This window comes from Lipophrys pholis (assembly GCF_963383615.2).
Source record: "Lipophrys pholis genome assembly, chromosome: 2".
In the NCBI taxonomy this organism is placed as follows: Eukaryota; Metazoa; Chordata; class Actinopteri; order Blenniiformes; family Blenniidae; genus Lipophrys; species Lipophrys pholis.
In genome coordinates this window covers 38,006,045-38,026,044 of record NC_137636.1, presented here as the reverse complement: position 1 = coordinate 38,026,044, position 20,000 = coordinate 38,006,045, and the positions used below count along the sequence as shown (strand labels likewise).

Here is a 20,000-nt window from a genome sequence, read left to right as displayed (position 1 = left end):
CAAAACAACCTTTTTGTGCAGTAAAGAGGAGTGTAAGGACAGTCAAATACCAGATCATCACTTTTATCTCTGCCCCAAGTCTGAAAGCAAAGGAGGTGAGCTACACAGGTTGAAGCGCAACTCAACAAGAAGTGGAGGCAAAAAGTACACGGAGGACCAAGAAGAGTTCCTAACCAAGTTGTCCCCCGAGTTAGCTCTGCAGTGTCGGAACGCCTTTTCCAACACTGTTTCAAAAACATTCAGCTCAGTTGCACATGAACGCAATTCAAAAACGACCTCCATGAATTTCCAGTTTTAATGATGATTCTAGAGGTGGTTGCCAACGCTGGGCAGAAAATCGGGACCTTAATAGACTTGGCATCCGACACTAATTATGACCCTCATAGTTCATGGTGTTGGAGGGATGCATGTCACTGTAAACACAAAGCGCTATCTACTAAAAGTCCGTGTTGCAACCACAAACGGCACCCTAAGATCTCACCAGCTTGTTTGTTATGGACTTGACAGCATTGCCGAGGTCAATCACTGTGTGTCGCCAAAAAAACTGCAAAAGATATTTCCCGATGTACCCCTCCATGAACTGGTCCGGCCCACACAAATTAATCTTCTCATCAGTCATAAGGAAGGAAAACTTGTCCCACAGAAGATCCGGTCTGTTGGAGATCTGGTCTTGTGGGAAGGTCCCCTTGGGAAGACGGTGGGGGGCTCTCACCCAGATCTCTTGGAAGAGGTAACCGTTACAGCTCACAACTCCGGAACGCATTTTGCACGCTCCATGCGGACAGCGGCGACAGAGTACAGAGAAGTCACCTGTAAAATCCCAAAGTCTCCACCTCAAACGCTTACCACAATGAGAGCTGCCAGCCGAAGTTTTATGGATTGGTGGAAGTGAGACAGCATAGGAGCTGCGTGTCAACCCAGGTGTGGTGGTTGTCAATGTGGAAATTGTCAACCTGGGGGAAAAGAGATGTCCCTCTCTGAAGAGCGAGAGCTGGAGCAAATAAAGAGTGGATTAATCTATGTAATGGGAGATCACCACAGTGAGGAGCCCCACTGGCATGCAAAATATCCCTGGTCTATGGATCCATCAACTCTACCAAACAATAAAAGAGCAGTTGAGGCAACATTCTTGAGGACTGAAAAACAGTTGGGAAGAGAACCAGAATGGAAAATGGTTTACAAGACTGAAGTTCATGACATGGTTGATCGAAAGGCTGCAGTCAAGCTCTCAAAAGAAGAAATAAAAAGTTGGTCTGGTCCTGTATGGTATATCAGCCACCTCATTGCACCAAATCCACACTCAACAACCACTCCAGTTCGCCTTGTGTGGAACAGCAGCCAAAAGTTCAGGGGTCAAAGCCTAAATGATCTACTGATCAAAGGCCCAGATGTCCTTAATGGCATCCGTGCTGTCCTCCTACGATTCCGGCAAGGTGTGTATGCTGCGCTCGGGGACATCAAGAAGATGTATAATTCAGTTTGGCTTGAGGATCAAGAAGTCCATCTACATCGCTTTCTCTGGAGAGACGCTGAGAATGAAGACATTCAAGAATATGCAGTCACAAGGGTCAACATTGGTGACAAACCAGCAGGCTGTATCACTCAGGTTGCCATGCGGGAGACAGCAAACTTGCCATTGTTTGACCACCTTAAAGAAGAACGTAGAGTCTTGGAGCAAGATACATATGTGGACGATATTCTTACCTCTCACAAAGATCTAAACAAGCTAAAAGAGATGACCATGAACATCGAACAAATCCTGAAAGCCGGTGGATTTCACATGAAGCCATGGGTGTACACTGGCCAAAGTGGGAGGCCAGAAAGTGGAAAGCTGAGAGCAAAAGAATCCTCTGTAATGGTCCTCCCAAACCAACTCTCTGAAGAGGAAAATAAAGCACTAGGTCTTGGCTATGATCCTAAAGATGACAAGCTTCGCTTGATGGTAGCTGTGAATTTTTCGAAAAAGAAGATGCGATTGGGAAAGAATCTGTCAAAAAATGAAGTAAGATCACAAACTCCAAACCCATTCACCCGAAGAGAGCTTCTAAGTCAAGTTTCCGGCCTTTATCATCCCCTTGGCCTTGTGACTCCAGTCAAGCAGAAAGGGGCTATTCTAGTAAGGAGAGCATTTCAAGAAGCGAGGGTGAAGCACTGCCCGTCAGAAGATACATGGGACATACCTTTATCTGAAGGTCTGCGGGAAGATGCCATCAGCTTACTTGAGAACTACACTGAGCTCAGTCAATTGAGATTCACTCGATCCCTGACACCCAAGGACTCAAGTGCTGAGCCCTGGGGTATCACATTTTCTGATGGTAGTGAACATTCTTATGGTGCAGTAATGTACTTACGATGGAAGTGTCGTCAAGGTGTGACTATACGGCTATTTGAGTCCAAAGCCAAGTTGACACCACTGGATCATAAAGGGGACGCAGTGAAGGCTGAAGTCTGTGGTGCTGTGTTTGCATCCCGTTTAAAAAAGTATTTCCTAAAACACTGCAAGATTTGTGTTGACAGATGGTATCACTTTGTTGAGAGCCAGACGGTTCTGGGAGCAATCCAACGGGAAAGCTATGGCTACCAAACATTCTTTGCCAATAGAGTCGGCGAAATCCAAAGCAGCACAAACGTCCAAGATTGGTGGTGGATCCCTGGAGTGCTCAATGTAGCAGACATTACCTCAAGAGGTGCAAGACCCCAAGATTTGGATGAAGACTCAGCATGGCAGGTGGGCCCAAAGTTCTTGAGCCTCCCAGAAAGTGAATGGCCAATCAAATCAGCCATGGATGTTGCTGTTGAAGCAAAAGAAAATATCATGCATATTCAGAAAAAAACTTTTGTTGCTGCACTGACTCACGCCAAAACAAGGGAAGAACTGAAGGAAAGACTCCCTCCTATCCAAAGAAAGCTGCACAGGGCACCTGACGGGACCGCAATCACAAAACTTGTTGACGAAAAGTGGTTCAGCAATCTAGCAAGCCTACTAAAGACACTGGCAATGGTCTGGAGGGCAGCCAAAAAGTTCCTTGGTATCAAAGCCGAAGGGAGACTAAAGTGGGAGGCAGTCCAGTCAGCTGGTGTCATCACTGTAATTGAGAGGGAAGATGCTTTCCGAGATCTCTGTCTGGCAGCCCAAGAAGGGGTAACCTTCCCCAGCACCACAACAAACAGGCTGGTTGTGTACAAGGATGAAGCAACTGGGCTAATGATGTGCGGAGGCCGAGTTCAGCATTTCAAAGAAGACTGCTTGGGTGTCCCGTTAATTCCTTTTGATACTTGGCTTGGAACTCTATTGGCTCGTCAGAGTCATCAAGAAGGCCATGAGGGGGCTGCTGGAACTCTGCTGAGAATGAGGAAAAAGGCCTGGATAGTGCAAGGGAGAAGGCTAGCTCAAAAGGTGGTCAATGAATGCATCCACTGCAGAAAAGCAAAAGCTCGGGTCTGTCAGCAAGTCATGGGTGATCTACCTACGGAGAGGTCAAGACCTGCTTTACCATTCCAGTTTACCTCTGTTGACCTGTTTGGGCCATACCTGGTGAAAGATGATGTAAGGAAAAGAGTGTCCTCAAAGGCCTGGGGAGTTGTGTTCTGCTGCATGGCAAGCCGGGCTATCCACATAGAACTGGCCAGCAGTATGTCCACAGAAAGTTTCCTAATGGCATACCAAAGATTTTCTGCCATCCGAGGACACCCCCAGAAAGTTTGGTCAGATCCAGGGACAAACTTTATTGGTGCAAGATTCGTGCTGAAAGACCTGCATGATTTCCTGCAAGACCAAAACACTGCAAGTCTGGAAGAGTGTGCAGTAAAGAACGGGACAAGCTGGATATGGAAGGTGTTACCTGCTGATTCGCCACATCGAAATGGAGCTGCTGAAGCAGCAGTAAAGATCGCCAAGAGGGCCCTTCAAAGTTTAGGACAATCAAAAAGCCTTACCTTTTCTGAGTTCCTCACAGCACTTCACTTGGCTGCAAATTTGGCTAATGAGCGGCCTATTGACGCAAGAGTCCAGAGTAGTGAAGATCGCATTCAGTATGTGACGCCAAATTCACTTCTACTGGGTCGAGCATCAAAATGTGGTGACTTTAAATCTTTTGATTTTAATAACTACCCCTTCAAGCGACTTCATGATATCCAAAACCAAGTCAACAGCTTCTGGAAAGCCTGGTGCCAACTTGCTGGCCCGAATCTTTTCATCCGTCCTAAGTGGCATACGACTGAAAGAAATGTTGCCGTGGGGGATGTGGTTTGGCTTTGTGATCAGAATGCTCTGCGTGGACAATTCAGACTTGGAAGTGTTGTTGCTGTGACTGCAGACTCAAAGGGTGTCGTCAGGGATGCCAAAGTTCAAGTTGCAGCTGGACATTGTGTTCCAATGCCAAAACAACGACAGCAGTCCAGTCCTCAATATCCCATGACCAACAGGAGAGCCGCATTGGAATAGTACTACGAAGAGATGTCAGGCGGCTCATTGTTCTCCTGCCTGTCGTGGAACAAGATTCCCATTCAAAATGACTTTGAGTTCACCTTAAATTTCCGCAACCTTCCATTGTCGATACAAGAAGGTTGAGTGGGAGGTGTTGCGGTGAACAAGGAAGAGTGCTGCGCAGCTGCACAGGCACGCAGCCCTCCCCTCACGGAAGCAGCAGCGGTGCTCCAGCTGTCTTAATCAGAGAGGAGGAAGTGCTTCAGGTTCAACTCAACGTCATCAGCTGTGGCGTTTGTGGAAGCCAGAGCCAAAGAAGTGAGCTGAGGAAGCGCTGAAGTGCTTTTCAGCGTGGCCGAAGGACGTGCAGAAACGGGTTCCCACTCAAATAAAACTGAAGATGACTGCCGGTAAGAGGCGATTGTTTACTTTCACTTTCACGCTGAGTTTGGACTGTGAGGTGCGTTTAAGTGCGTCCGGAAATGTGGGACTTTTTAAATACAGCTGTTCACGTTGTGGTTTGCCCTCAGTTGGCTAAATTTGTGTTTACTTTAACTGGTAAAGGGGTATTATTAAATAAAACGTGCAATGAAAATAAATGTACAAATGAAATCAATTGATATCTCAACCTAAATGAAAAGGAAGTCATGATTGTTGGTTAGATTATTAAATTCAAAATACATGAAGTACTATATATACGATTCTTATTGTATTTATTTGTATTATGTATAGTAATTAAAAAATATGGAAATAGCTTCATTGTAAATAATATTTACCTGTTTATTGTGAAGTATATCAATGAAATATATGTGTATGAGTGTATCTATATATGTATGTGTATGTATATGTATAAATATATAATAGAAATGTACTTATTTAATGTATAACTGAACATTTACTGTTGGATATTGCTCTACTTTATTTAAAACGAATATTGAATGAATATTTACACTGTGTGTTCCAGGTTTTTCACCTGAAAAATAAATGGGAAAAGAAATTTAAGCCTCGTCATTTGGGAGTGAATCCCAGCAAAAATCTCCAGTCCTGTGGGAACAGTGCACAAAACAGGGTCCACCTGACAGTAAGTTCTTCACTCAGTTCGATTTCTGTCGGTTCTGTTTGGTTTTACTGTTCCAGTCCTTCACTTTCACTCTGTTGGTTCTATTTCTGTCGGTTCTGCAGACAAATACGATAACATGGACCTTCTAAACACAGACCAGATGATTAAAGAAAATAAAACAACTGCTAAAGAAAAAGTCAAGTAGACACAGACCCTTTAGCTTTAACTTTGTAAGCATGACGATCATGATGAATTTCTTGATTTTTGCGTTAAATTGAATTTTCTATGTAGAACCTGTTTTGTCTGAAGAATGAGGGGTTTATATCTCGATGTCCGGCCCCTCAGTGGTCCAACCCTCATCCTGTCAGGACATCCTGAGCAGAACCCGGGCGGTTCCGCTGCTTTTCGTTACTGAGATTTGATGTTTAGGACGACTGCTGGAAACTAACGTTGTTAAAGGTAAGAAGAGGAAACATAAACGCATGAATGGAAGTGGAAAGCCAGACGAGGCCCCTTCAGACCTGGCGATTTCATATTGTTTTTGTAATGTTTCTTCTTATTATTATTATTATTAGGGACCGAGCCTACCGGCAAGGTCCCTATTGTGTTTGTCCGCAGGCGAGAAACAAAGGCTGGGCCTTATTATTATTATATATTCTTTTTCTTCTCCGTCTGGCTCATATTTGACCCCCTAAACACGCTCAAAAACTCACCAAATTTTGCACGCTCAATTAGACGGGGATAGAAGTTCACATATGTGAAAATGATCCCCCAGAGTCCAAAAATGGCTCTCTAGCGCCGCCTAGAACATTAAACGGCCACCGAGGCCCGTAGGAATGTCGTAGAGACATCAAACGAAAACTAATTTGTTCGTCTCATCGAGACCTACGATTTACGCGCTCTAACTTTTGACCTAAAACCAACAGGAAGTCCGCAATTTGCCTTTCAAAATACGATTTTTGCCCAAATACCCTTTACGCAAACGCTATCTCCTCCTAGGGCGAAAGCATCGGCTTGAAAACAGTATCATAAAAAAGAGGAGATTGTCCTCTTCAAAAACTTAGAACAGATTGTTATTTAATGCTATGGTTTCATTTTTATTAGCCCTCAAAGTTTCCTAGCAAAATCACGCCTCCTCCCTCCTCCTCCCTCCTCCCATCCAGATACATGGGAAAACCGAAATTTCACCTCAAAAACAGCCGTGACAGAACAGTCCGAACAACTATCAAATGTGGCAAAACCGTGCCTCGCAGACACAAACCGAGCACATCACAATCACCACAAGAACCTTACGAACACGATGATGTAGGAATTGTGGGGAAAATTCCATAAGAAAGGGCCTTTTTGACGAGTAAGAAACATGCTGTCTGATTTTTTTTCACCCACGATTTAACATTGAGCCTGATTGAGGAAAATCCCGCGTTTGCGTCAAACTGCGACTCCTACAGTCTAAAGTTTACGCGTCACTGATTCCAAACCCACACAGACTGAAAGAGGACAAAAATTCCTCTCAAGAAATTATATTTTTATCCACATAGCTGCCCGACAAGTATTGATTCGGAGGAGTTGTTTCCAAAAGATTTTCGGAAAATCGTCTGCCTCTCACTCTGATCACATGCACTCATTTTAGCTGCGGGCCACGCCCTGCTGTGTGAACACAGACAGGGATGATGTCACACCTTCCGGAATGTTCCTTCAGTCTCCCCCAGCATTGTCTATGAGCTGACCTGTATAATGAAGCTACCATGTGTGCTTTGTGGAGGAGCTAACATGCTAGTGGGCACTGTGACATAATGCTAATGCTTTCTAATGCTCTCTAATGCTAATGCTAGGCCTGTTAACTTAGCTGGTTAGCATTTGAGATTAGACCAGATTTCGGGTCAACAACACCTGGGGGTATAACCTGTGTGATTTTCAGGTACATCACAGGTCTGCTCATGCTACTTAGCAGGCTAACAAAGTTTTGTTGGAATGAGCTGAAATTTTATGGGTGGCCTTATGGGGGCGCTATGGTTACGGATCACTAGCTAATTAGCTGTTTCCCGCCAACTTTTGACCACGCCTTAGGGTTAGCATCCTAACAAAGTTTGTTCGATTGAGCTGAAATTTGCTGTGTGGCCTTATGGGGGCGCTACGGTTACGGATCACTAGCTAATTAGCTGCTTTCCGCCAACTTTTGACCACGCCTTACGGTTAGGATGCTAACAAAGTTTGTTCGATTGAGCTGAAATTTGGTGTGGCCCTTATGGCGGGGCAAGGGTTCCAAAGAGGCCATAATAGGGGCAAGTCCGACGGGCCGTCGTCCGGCAAGGGTCGAGGTCCCTACCAACGCTGCTTGCAGCTTTAATTTCCCTTTGATTTTTTTACAGGACGAAACTTCACGAACAACTCAGTGAAAATAGTCTTGATGGTTTGTGCTGCTTTGGTTTTTAAGATAGAAGAAGTTTATTATGAGATGAAGGACTGTGAGGACAGGAAGAACCTCCATTATTGTGGGCATCACAGGAAACCCCCCAGAAGGGCAAACTTCTTCACACTGTTCAGCACAAACAACCTATCAACCTGGACAATGTGGGGCTGCGTCAACTTAGATTGACCTTAAATATAGTTTTTAATATGTTAAAAAACAAAAGCAGCAGGAATGATTGGGACTATTTTATGGCCACAAGTCAGAGACGTGAGTCTGCAGGGGGGAGTTGTGATCGGGGCATGGGGGTCATGGGGGGCGCAGGGCTGAGCAGGGCTGAGCAGGGCTGAGCAGGGCTGAGCAGGGCTGAACAGGGCTGAGCAGGGCTGAGCAGGGCTGAACAGGGCTGAACAGGGCTGAGCAGGGCTGAACAGGGCTGAACAAGGCTGAACAGGGCTGAGCAGGGCTGAACAGGGCTGAACAGGGCTGAACAGGGCTCCACCTCTGACCCCGCTCTGATTCTCTGTCCAAACTCAGATGTTTCCTCTGTGAGGTCTTGAAAAGCAGAAGCAAAGCAGAACAACATTAAACTTCAGCAGAAACTACAAACGTGTGTTTTGTTTGTTCAAACTTTGGAAATGAGGAAAAGAAACTGCTTCACACAAGAAGCAGAAAAAGTTCTGTAAAGCTCCACGCTGACCGTGCCGACTGACCACAAAGTCCACATCACGCTATAAAGAATCTGCTCCTGGGGGTGTAGAGTTGACTGTTCTCCGACCGGGGCCTGCGCCAGCCTTCGCTTTCCTGGGTCTGGGGGCGGGGCTGGTCCGGGGCGCGGCGGCTGGGGCCGTCTCTGCCTTGCCGGGTTGGGGGGGGGCGCTGGGTGGGCCTGTTCCCGGGGGTGCGGCGGGACTCGCCGTCGGGGTTGGGGGGGCTCTCGGCCCGGGGGCCCCGCTCCGGCCTTTTCTCGGCTTGGCGGCTTGGGTCGGGGCCTGGGGCCCTGTGCCCTTTATCCTTCTCTTGTGGGCTCCTCTTGCCTGGGGGGGATTCCTCTCTGCATTCTCCGTCAGGTGCTTTTTGGGCGGGGACGTGGCTCTCTGGGGTGGTTCGCTGGGGTCTCCCCGGGCCTGGGGGGCTTCCGTCTGCCGGGGTGGCGGTGTCCGGGCCCGATGGCCTCGGACCCCGGGGTGTCGCCACGGGTCCCCCCACAGCAGTTCCGGCCACACCCAGTGGACAAACCACACACACACACACACACACACACACACACACACACACACACACACACACACACACACACACACACACACACACACACACACACACACACACACACACACACACACACACATTTCCACTCCTCACTAAAGGTGCTTCTGAAGTTGCTTGTTCTCTATCTCTACTTTAAAAATCATGTTCCTCTTTTGTTGTCACCTCTTTGTTAATTCATGTTCCTGCTTCACGTTACTGTCTAGATAGAGCTGCTCAGGCTGGTTAATCTAAGAAATCATCTTACTGTCTAGATAGAGCTGCTCAGGCTGGTTAATCTAAGAAATCATCTTACTGTCTAGATAGAGCAGCTCAGGCTGGTTAATCTAAGAAATCATCTTACTGTCTAGATAGAGCAGCTCAGGCTGGTTTAATCCACAAACAGTTGGAAAATATTTGGATCAGTGTGATAACTGCAAATAATATATGTAGCACAACAAGGATATTGTATGTTATCCCCCCTCCCCCCTCCTCCCTCAAACTTTTTCTCTCTTTTCTCTTCTCTCTCTCTTTGAGCGTTCCCCCCCGGTCGTGTACGGCAGCCATGCCATCTTTTGACGGAGAAGGCAACAGGAGGAGACTCCAGGTCTCTCCCTGTTGCAAGACCAAAATCTGTTCTGACTCCGAAGGTTCTAGATCACATCATATTGTTGGCCCAAGCTGCCGAACAGGACAACGGCAAAAAAAATAAATAAATAAATAAAAAATAAAGAATCTTCTCATGATTCCTTTTGAACTGCTAATATCTGTTATGTTCAAACATGAATGTCTGTTTTTGCAGCGGCTGAAGTTCATCGAGTCCGTCCAACACAAAGACAAACATGTCCAGAGCTCGGGTGAGGAGATCTCATATCTTATTGATCTGATAGTGACTCAGAGCTGTGATTGATCAACAGGACGGTTCTATTTAACAGTCTTGTCTTTGTCCAGATGTCAGCTGGTCTGAGTCCAATATGCTGAAGTTGGTACCAGACAAAGTCAAACGGTCTGTTTTGTCTTTCAGCGTCGCTCCGGTGAGGAACCACAGCCTGGGGACCTGATTGAGATCTCTCGCATCGGCTATCAGCACTGGGCTGTGTACATTGGCGACGGCGACGTCGTTCACTTGACAGGACAATGTGAGTCCCAAACCCAAAGTGTGGAACAAAACACGCCACAAACAATCAACACAATTTGTCATCTTAACTCCTCAAGAAGCAACATGTCCCTCAATAGTTCCAGAATATAAACTTTACAAGAGAAAACATGTTTTAATCAACAGTCTTTCCATCATATTTGTCCCCAGCTGGACTCGGCAGTGTCAGTGGCAGTGTCAGTGGGATGTCTGTTGGGGGTGGGACGGCCACGGTGAGGAGAGAGAAGCTGGAGGACGTAGTGGGAACCAGCAAGTGGAAAATCAACAACAACATGGACAAGCGGTACAAACCCCGCCCAGCAGACGTCATCGTGAAAGAGGCCTGTTCTCTGGTGGGCAGTACTCAGTCCTACCGTGTCTTCAGTCGCAACTGCGAACATTTAGCCACTCAGCTGCGCTACGGCAAGAAGTGGTCCCGCCAGGTAGGTGGACCCAGAAGACACTTTGACACTGAAATCATGAGATGGTCACTTATGTTGGACACAGTTCTTATGTTGGACACAGTTTGGCCTGTTGGGGCTGGTTGGTCTGTACGATACAGAATGACACTAATCTCCTGCTTAAATGTTGAACGTCCGTTGTCCATAACGTCCTGGTCAGGGACTGAAACATGTCCGGTCCTCTGTGCAGGTGTTAGGAGCCATAACATTAAGTGTGGCCACAGGTCTGGTGATGATCTCGGCAGGGGTCGTGGGACTGGCTTTCTCCCTGGTGAGACGCTAAAGGAAAGAAGAGGGCGACACACTGACAGGAAGTCCAGCGTCGCCTCAGCGGAGAAACTTCATGAGCAGATCATCAGCAAAGTGTCACCGATGACTCTGCCGCCATAACTAAATAACAAATATCAGTTTGAATGTGGTTCAGTCTACCTTCACCTGTGTCTCCAGCTGCCTGATGTGGGACAAAGACTTTCTGACATCAGACCTCAAAGTTTGAAAATACAGTTTCTTACCAAAGTGCCAAGTTCAAATGTCAGAGTTTGAAATTTAGAGGATGAAACCTTCATGTAGTAGTACACATATGAAGTATAAATACCAGTTCATCAGTAGTTTACTCAATTAGCTCAAATGAACAATTCTTAACAAGTCAATATACATAATTTGTTATTGTTGCTGTTGTTTGTACAGCTCACAGGAATGTGAAGTGAAACTGACTCTTCTTCTACTGATATTAAAAAGATTGTCAATGTTTGAAATAAAGAAACAATTATTTCAATTGTGTTTGTCTTTTCTTTGTGTCGTGGAAGAATCAATATGACATGTCACGTCCTAAAGGAGTTAGGAAAGGTGTTAGGAGGCTTCCTAAAGGAGTTAAGGAAAGGTGTTAGGAGACTTCCTAAAGGAGTTAGTGAAAGGTGTTAGGAGGCTTCCTAAAGGAGTTAAGGAAAGGTGTTAGGAGACTTCCTAAAGGAGTTAGTGAAAGGTGTTAGGATGCTTCCAAAAGGAGTTAAGGAAAGGTGTTAGGAGGCTTCCTAAAGGAGTTAGTAAAGGTGTTGGATGGCTTCCTAAAGGAGTTAAGGAAAGGTGTTAGGATGCTTCCTAAAGGAGTTAGGAAAGGTGTTAGGAGGCTTCCTGAAGGAGTTAGGAAAGGTGTTAGGAGGCTTCCTAAAGGAGTTAAGGAAAGGTGTTAGGAGGCTTCCTAAAGGAGTTAGTGAAAGGTGTTAGGAGGCTTCCTAAAGGAGTTAGTAAAGGTGCTAGGAGGCTTCCAAAAGGAGTTAAGGAAAGGTGTTAGGAGGCTTCCTAAAGGAGTTAGGAAAGGTGTTAGGAGACTTCCTAAAGGAGTTAGTAAAGGTGTTAGGAAGCTTCCTAAAGGAGTTAGGAAAGGTGTTAGATGGCTTCCTAAAGGAGTTAAGGAAAGGTGTTAGGATGCTTCCTAAAGGAGTTAAGGAAAGGTGTTAGGAGATTTCCTAAAGGAGTTAGGAAAGGTGTTAGGAGACTTCCTAAAGGAGTTAGTAAAGGTGTTAGGAAGCTTCCTAAAGGAGTTAGTAAAGGTGTTAGGAGGCTTCCTAAAGGAGTTAGTGAAAGGTGTTAGGAGGCTTCCTAAAGGAGTTAGTAAAGGTGCTAGGAGGCTTCCTAAAGGAGTTAGTGAAAGGTGTTAGGAGGCTTCCTAAAGGAGTTAGTAAAGGTGTTAGGAAGCTTCCTAAAGGAGTTAAAGAAAGGTGCTAGAAGACTTCCTAAAGGAGTTAGGAAAGGTGTTAGGAGGCTTCCTAAAGGAGTTAAAGAAAGGTGCTAGAAGACTTCCTAAAGGAGTTAGGAAAGGTGTTAGGAGGCTTCCTAAAGGAGTTAGTAAAGGTGTTAGGAGACTTCCTAAAGGAGTTAGGAAAGGTGTCAGGAGGCTTCCTAAAGGAGTTAGGAAAGGTGTTAGAAGGCTTCCTAAAGGAGTTAGGAAAGGCGATCATGTTGTTGTGACAGTCAGACCAAACTTCCACTAGGTGGCGTAATAATAATGTGACGGCGGTGAAGGTTAGTGACGTCTGTCGTGGTGAAACAAGTAGAAATGTATAAAGTAGTATAAAGGTGGTTCCTCTCACGTTCCTCTGAGGTTCTAACCTCTGATATAAAGTCAAATATCTCAGGTTTGAATGTAAATCAAAGGAAACTGGACTTTCCTGTGTTGGTTCTACATCATCCAGAACATTCCTAGTTGGGATCTGGGTTCTAGATGATTTCAAGTTGTTCTAGGCAGATTATTGCTTTGGTAACTTACATGATCTGTTCCTTTTTCAGTCATCCTGAGTTTCCCTGAACGCTCCGATGAGTGGGTTCCTTTAAATGTGGTCGCATCAGTGGTTCCTAGACTAAAGGAGGTTCTAAAGGAAGCATCAGTGGTTCCTAGGGTGATGGAGGTTCTAAAGGAAGCATCAGTGGTTCCTAGGCTAAAGGAGGTTCTAAAGAAAGCATCAGTGGTTCCTAGGGTGAAGGAGGTTCTAAAGGAAGCATCAGTGGTTCCTAGGCTAAAGGAGGTTCTAAAGGAAGCATCAGTGGTTCCTAGGCTAAAGGAGGTTCTAAAGAAAGCATCAGTGGTTCCTAGGGTGAAGGAGGTTCTAAAGGAAGCATCAGTGGTTCCTAGGCTAAAGGAGGTTCTAAAGGAAGCATCAGTGGTTCCAAGGGTGAAGGAGGTTCTAAAGAAAGCATCAGTGGTTCCTAGGCTAAATGAGGTTCTAAAGGAAGCATCAGTGGTTCCTAGGCTGAAGGAGGTTCTAAATGAAGCATCAGTGGTTCCTAGGGTGAAGGAGGTTCTAAAGAAAGCATCAGTGGTTCCTAGGCTAAAGGAGGTTCTAAACGAAGCATCAGTGGTTCCTAGGCTGAAGGAGGTTATAAAGAAAGCATCAGTGGTTCCTAGGCTAAAGGAGGTTCTAAAGGAAGCATCAGTGGTTCCTAGGCTAAAGGAGGTTCTAAAGGAAGCATCAGTGGTTCCTAGGCTAAAGGAGGTTCTAAAGGAAGCATCAGTGGATCCTAGGCTAAAGGAGGTTCTAAAGGAAGCATCAGTGGATCCTAGGCTAAAGGAGGTTCTAAAGGAAGCATCAGTGGTTCCTAGGCTAAAGGAGGTTCTAAAGGAAGCATCAGTGGTTCCTAGGCTAAAGGAGGTTCTAAAGGAAGCATCAGTGGATCCTAGGCTAAAGGAGGTTCTAAAGGAAGCATCAGTGGATCCTAGGCTAAAGGAGGTTCTAAAGGTAGCAGTGAACCTCCTTTCCTTAGTTTACTGAGAATTCTAACACTCCTTATCATGGCCCCCAGTGTTGATATGACACTAGATTCTGGTCCAGACGTCTCATTTATAAAACATTCATAAGATTCCTAATAAAAATGTTTGTGCGCCCAAAAGCAGAAAATGGCGTGCACCAAAAACATTGTAATCTATAAAACCGTGCGTACGCACATCTGCACACACTTTCCTTTTATAGATCTAGTCCACCTGGAAGGTTCCGTTCAGGCCCCGCCCTCAACACGCCCACTTTCTACCAGCAGTGGTCATTCAGCCTGTTGATCGCCGGCATTTGACACTAAATCCTGACAGAAAAGATGAAGAAAAGGAATTTTACGGAGTGAGAAATAGTGATGGAGGAGGTGGAGGTCAGGAGATGATATTATTTGGTGTCACAGTAGTGGAATCACTAATCAAAGAAAATATAAGTGATCAGCAGCTCGACATCACTACTGGAAATAGTGTGAGAGTCTGAGAGATCAGTGACTGAAGAGGTGGAGGAGAAGAGCCTGATCTGAAGGTGGAGGACAGAGGAGAGTGACATCATGGAGGAGAGTGACATCATGGAGGAGAGTGACATCATGGGGGAGAGTGACATCATAGAGGAGAGTGACATCATGGGGGAGAGTGACATCATAGAGGAGAGTGACATCATAGAGGAGAGTGACATCATGGGGGAGAGTGACATCATAGAGGAGAGTGACATCATGGAGGAGAGTGACATCATAGAGGAGAGTGACATCATGGAGGAGAGTGATATCATAGAGGAGAGTGACATCATGGAGGAGAGTGACATCATGGTAGTTTTATCTGTTTATTAAATGTATAAATTAAATATTTGAACGGGGACGGTGAAAAGACTCAGTGGACTTTGTGTTTTATCTTCAATCATTAGAGGTGGAGGAGGAGGGTGGAGGAGGAGGGTGGAGGAGGAGGGTGGAGGTCGTCTGCAGCAGCAGAGCGTCCAGAGTGCATGACCGTACCGTGAGCAGCTTTTATCAGGATTTACAGCCATAATGTAAAAATATCCTAAACTGTATCACCGATCACGTCTGTATAATAATAGAATAAGAAATATAAAATCTATCATTTCTTTATTTTACATGTAACTCGTTGGTAAATCATCTCAATTGCAGTTTTTTAGCATGAGACTTTCCCAGAGACTCACTGTAGTTGTTACCGTGTACATAGTTTAGTATATTTGTACCTTATAGCTGTAAATCCTAATAAAAGAACAGACGTCCCCAGAGACTGGAGACACTCAATCAGTGAGCTCCAGAGGACGGGAACCAGTTTTTACACAACAGCAGAACATCCACACTGCAGCTTTACTCACGACTGTCACCGCACTATTTATGTGTTTACTCTGGGATTAGACTGATTGTTACTCACTTTGTCACCATTGATAATCAATCAGTTCTGTCCTCTGGATCATTGATAATCAATCAGTTCTGTCCTCTGGATCATTGATAATCAATCAGTTCTATCCTCTGGATCATTGATAATCAATCAGTTCTATCCTCTGGATCATTGATAATCAATCAGTTCTGTCCTCTGGATCATTGATAATCAATCAGTTCTATCCTCTGGATCATTTGAAGATGAAGGTTTGACATATGAACATGGTTCTGCTGATTCAGCAGTAACGTTCCACTAAAGAAACATCTAGAACTCTGCAGCTCGGCTGTTTATGATGACATGGATCAATAAGTCTGATATTTGAAGATGATAAATGGATGAGATGAATCTGGTTCAATTCTCCACCTCACCATCAGCACCACCAGGTTCCTCGTCTCCAGAATGTGCTGCTCAAGGTTCTAAGTTGTCGTACCGGTACCAACGTTCTCCAGCTAAGTTTATTTTTATAGATCACAAACTTTGTGTTCGCCGTGGCGTACGTATCTTTCAGGACCTGTTTTGTGCTTCAGCGACTTTATAAATGAGACCCCTGGACTTAAAATGTTAAATGTTTAACTTGGTCACATGACTGACTGACTCAGATGCTTTGGTTTTAACTGAAAATGTGAATTAGGTTTCATCTTAACTTGGTTCATCTTCATTTAAAAAATATAAAAATACACTTGTGTTTAGTTTTGAACAAAGTGAGCTGAACTCCCTTTTAAATGTCTCCATGTATAGCTGCTTGTTCACACCCAAAACACACTGAATATTTATTATGGCAATAATTTACAGGTTAAACATTGATGTGTTTTCATATGTGAAAGATATTCGTGTAGAAAATCAAGCTATTTTGTTTGTTTGTTTGTTTCTAATCACAGGAAAGCACTGGCTGAGGAGATTCGTCCGTTCATATTTGATTTGGTTCGTATTTATATTCTCACATATAAAAGTATTGATTTTATCTTAACGGACTTGGTCCCTTGCTGTTATTTCTATTATTTCAGTAATATAATTTAAAAAGTCTGGTGCTCCTGGAAATAGGGAACTTTTAGTTACCTGCTTCATAAATGTAGGCCATTATTCTTTTTCACCAGTAGATGTCAGTGTTGGCTTTGGCCTGTGAGAAATTGTAGGGAGAAAACACAAAGCTTGGCCATGGATTGAATGACTTCTTCATTCAGAGTTTCTTTCCTCTTGGTTTGACCTTTTTTCTGGAAGGAGGCTGATGATCTCTGAAGCCTGGAGCATCTTCCAGGAGAAGAAGTTTCTGTATGTACTAGTTACGATGAATACTTCAGTAAAAGCAAAGCATAAGCCTTTTTGTTGTGGGAATAGCTTTGGTGACGTGAAGCTGTTTCTTTATGAAAAAATTGTAAAATCTGGTCATTGTGCTCACAAAGCAGAACTTCATGGGCCTGGATAATTGAAGACGCTCATCACACTAAGGAAGTATAAAGAAAAGTACATGAGCAGGTTTGTTCAGCAGTTAGTATGTAAGTCACTGTTTTACTGCAACAGCTTGAGTTTTACAAATATGCAGTGTTGTCAGTGGGGCGGGCTGGCCCCTGCTGCCGCGCTCCGGGTCTGGGGGAGTGGGGGGACGGAGGGGCTCCGGGTTCTGGATGGACAGTTGACTGAGAGTGACCTCCAGGGCCTGATATATGGGAGGTGTGTGTGTGTGTGTGTGTGTGTGTGTGTGTGTGTGTGTGTGTGTGTGTGTGTGTGTGTGTGTGTGTGCGTGCGTGCGTGCGTGCGTGCGTGCGTGCGTGTGGGTGTGGGTGTGGGTGTGGGTGTGGGTGTGGGTGTGTGTGTGTGTGTGCGTGCGTGCGTGCGTGCGTGCGTGCGTGTGTGTGTGTGTGTGTGTGTGTGTGTGGGTGTGGGTGTGTGTGTGTGTGTGAGTGTGTGAGTGTGAGGGGGGTGCCCTAACCACTGGCTTTCAGCCGGGCTCGCACTGGGCCCTGCGGGTCTTGCACTCTGCTGTCTGGCCGTTGGGTGGGGTGGGGGCTCCCTGCCCGGGTCCCCTTACGGCGCCTTGTCGGGGGGGGTTAGTTCCCCGGGTCCTAAGCCGGCCGCTCGGGGGTGGGGTGGGGCAGCGCGGGGGGTCCAGCTGGGCCAAGGTCCTAGCGATGGGGGGACTCCCTCCCTCAGAACCCTCCCTGCCTTACCTCACCTTACATGACTCCACTGGGGGGGGTAAACCGCTTTCGGGGTTCTGCCGCTTGGCAGCGGTAGAACGCCCTGGCCCCGTGACCCCCCAATTATAAACCGCACCATAGACACACACATTGCACCCACCTCCTCAAAACACAAAGACACACCCCTACATGCATCCAACACTCCACAGGGTGGAGGGAGGGCGGGAGATGTGGCTCCCCCCAGAACCTCCCGCTGGTGTCCCGACCCGGCCCGGGGTGAGTGCGGCTGGAATGCGGGGGGTGCGCTCCCTCGGGCATGGCGCTCGTGGGGGGGCTGGGGTGCGGTGCTCCTTCCCCATTCGCTGTTGGATTAGTGGAGGATGGGATATCGCGGTGGCCGGGTGGGGGCCGGGCTGGGGGCCTGGGGGGCGAGAGGCATCACCCCCCCCCCCCCCGACCCGAGTGTGTGAGTGTGAGTGTGAGTGTCTGTGTCTGTGTCTGTGTCTGTGTCTGAGTCTGTGTCGGGTGGGGGTGGCGGTGGGGGTGGGTGGGGGTGAGGGTGTATCTTTCAAGATCGGGGGGAGAATCATAGGGCGGGAAAGTGGGGGGTGGTATATGAGGCTCCTGGGGGTGGAGAGTTGACTGTCCTCCGACAGGGGCCTGTTCGGGCCTTCGCTTTTCCTGGTCTGGGGGCGGGCCTGGCCCGGGGCGCGGCGGCTGGGGCCATCTCTGCTTTGCCGGGTTGGGGGGGGGGGGTCAGTATCCGGGGGTGCGGCGGGCCTCGCCGCCGGAGTTGGGGGGGCTCTCAGCCCGCTCGGCCCGGGGGGCCTCCCGCTCCGGCCTTTTCTCGGCTTGGCGGCTTGGGTCGGGGCCTGGGGCCCTGTGCCCTTTATCCTTCTCTTGTGGGCCCCTCTTGCCTGAGGGGGATTCCTCTCTGCATTCTCCATCTGATGCTCTCTGGGAGGGGCCGTGGCTCTCTGGGGTGGTTCGCTGGGGCCTCCCCGGGCCTAGGGGGCTGCCGTCTGCCGGGGTGGCGGTGTCCGGGCCCGATGGCCTCGGGCCCCGGGGTGTCGCTACGGGTCCCCCCCCAACAGTTCCGGCCACACCCAGTGGACAAACCACACACACACACACACACACACACACACACACACACACACACACACACACACACACACACACACACACACACACACACACACACACACACACACACACACACACACACACTTCCACTCCTCATGAAAGGTGCTTCTGAAGTCGCTTGTTTTCTGTCATCATTTGCTTAAACTCTCAAAATCATGTTCCTCTTTGTTAATTCATGTTCCTGCTTCATGTTACTGCCTAGATAGAGCTGCTCAGGCTGGTTAATCTAAGAAATCATCTTACTGCCTAGATAGAGCTGCTCAGGCTGGTTAATCTAAGAAATCATCTTACTGCCTAGATAGAGCTGCTCAGGCTGGTTAATCTAAGAAATCATCTTACTGTCTAGATAGAGCTGCTCAGGCTGGTTTAATCTAGAAAATCACGTTACTGTCTAGATAGAGCTGCTCAGGCTGGTTAATCTAATAACAGTTGTAAAGTATTTGATATTATATATTTGATAACTGTAAATAATATATGTAGCACAACAAAGGTATTGTATGTTGCCCCCCCTGTGTGTTGTGGTCTCTGCTGACCCCTGCTGTTCACTCACACAAACACATTTATTTTTGTTCACTTTTTATTTCACAGGTAAGTCAGTTGGCCCCGCCCCCTCCACCGAGAGGCATTCTGGGAAACAGAATCAGGTTCAATCATCTCCTCCACAAAGACTGAGAAGAGCCTTCTGGTAGTCTCCTTTAGTGTGCTCCTACACACACACACACACACACACACACACACACACACACACACACACACACACACACACACACACACACACACACACACACACACACACACACAGTCAGTACTGTCCTTGATCCTGAAAAATAAATCTTTATATTATCATATATTGTAAATTATCTTTATACTGTAAGTTCCTCTGTCAGTTCTGTAGGTTCTGTTTCTGTCAGTTCTGTTTCAGTAGGTTCTGTCAGTTCTGTTTTGGTCAGTTCTGTTTCAGTCAGTTCTGTCGGTTCTGTTTCAGACGGTTCTGTTTCAGTCAGTTCTGTTGGTTCTGTTTAGATCGGTTCTGTGTCAGTAAGTGCTGTTGGTTCTGTTTCTGTCGGTTCTGTTTCTGCCCGTTCGGTTTTGATCGGTTCTGTTTCAGTTGGTTCTTTTTCTGTTGGATCTAATTCAGTATGTTCTGTTTCTGTTGGTTTCAGTCGGTTCTGTTGGTTCTGTTTCGGTCAGTTCTGTCAGTTCTTGTTCTGTCTGTTCTGTTCTGTTCCAGTTGGTTATGTTTCTGTCTGCTCTTTTTCAGTCAGTTCTGTTTCAGCCAGTTCTGTCGGTTCTGTTTTGGTTGGTTCTGTTTCTGT

The 20,000-nt window shown here is 46.5% G+C and overlaps 3 protein-coding genes across 7 annotated transcripts in view; 1 reads left to right on the top strand and 2 right to left on the bottom strand.

Moving 5' to 3' along the window:
- Nucleotides 1–4,838, bottom strand: part of LOC308125181 (annexin A2-like) — a 13,218-nt gene extending 8,380 nt beyond the window's left edge. The window contains exon 1 of the mRNA XM_080488721.1: nucleotides 4,528–4,838. The gene's annotated coding sequence lies outside the window, so the exon portion shown is untranslated. The remainder of the gene's footprint in view (nucleotides 1–4,527) is intronic.
- Nucleotides 4,633–11,511, top strand: LOC308125188 (phospholipase A and acyltransferase 4-like). 4 transcript variants are annotated; one of them, XM_080488735.1, is made up of 7 exons: nucleotides 4,698–4,836; nucleotides 5,391–5,507; nucleotides 5,832–5,945; nucleotides 9,944–9,998; nucleotides 10,166–10,280; nucleotides 10,448–10,719; nucleotides 10,928–11,511. In XM_080488735.1, exons 4-7 carry the CDS (start codon nucleotides 9,984–9,986, stop codon nucleotides 11,018–11,020), a joined length of 495 nt encoding a protein of 164 aa, XP_080344861.1. In that variant the 5' UTR covers nucleotides 4,698–4,836; nucleotides 5,391–5,507; nucleotides 5,832–5,945; nucleotides 9,944–9,983; the 3' UTR covers nucleotides 11,021–11,511. The 4 variants fall into 4 exon arrangements, with proteins under 4 accessions (XP_080344860.1, XP_080344861.1, XP_080344862.1 ...); XM_080488736.1 differs by having other exon boundaries at nucleotides 5,778–5,945; XM_080488737.1 differs by having other exon boundaries at nucleotides 5,609–5,945.
- A 7,739-nt stretch (nucleotides 11,512–19,250) lies between these two features.
- Nucleotides 19,251–20,000, bottom strand: part of LOC308106851 (annexin A2-A-like) — a 10,309-nt gene continuing 9,559 nt past the window's right edge. For both annotated transcript variants that reach the window (XM_080458840.1, XM_080458841.1), the window contains exon 13: nucleotides 19,251–19,390. In XM_080458840.1, the coding sequence (XP_080314966.1) occupies nucleotides 19,331–19,390 (60 nt within the window). In that variant the 3' untranslated portion in view covers nucleotides 19,251–19,330. The remainder of the gene's footprint in view (nucleotides 19,391–20,000) is intronic.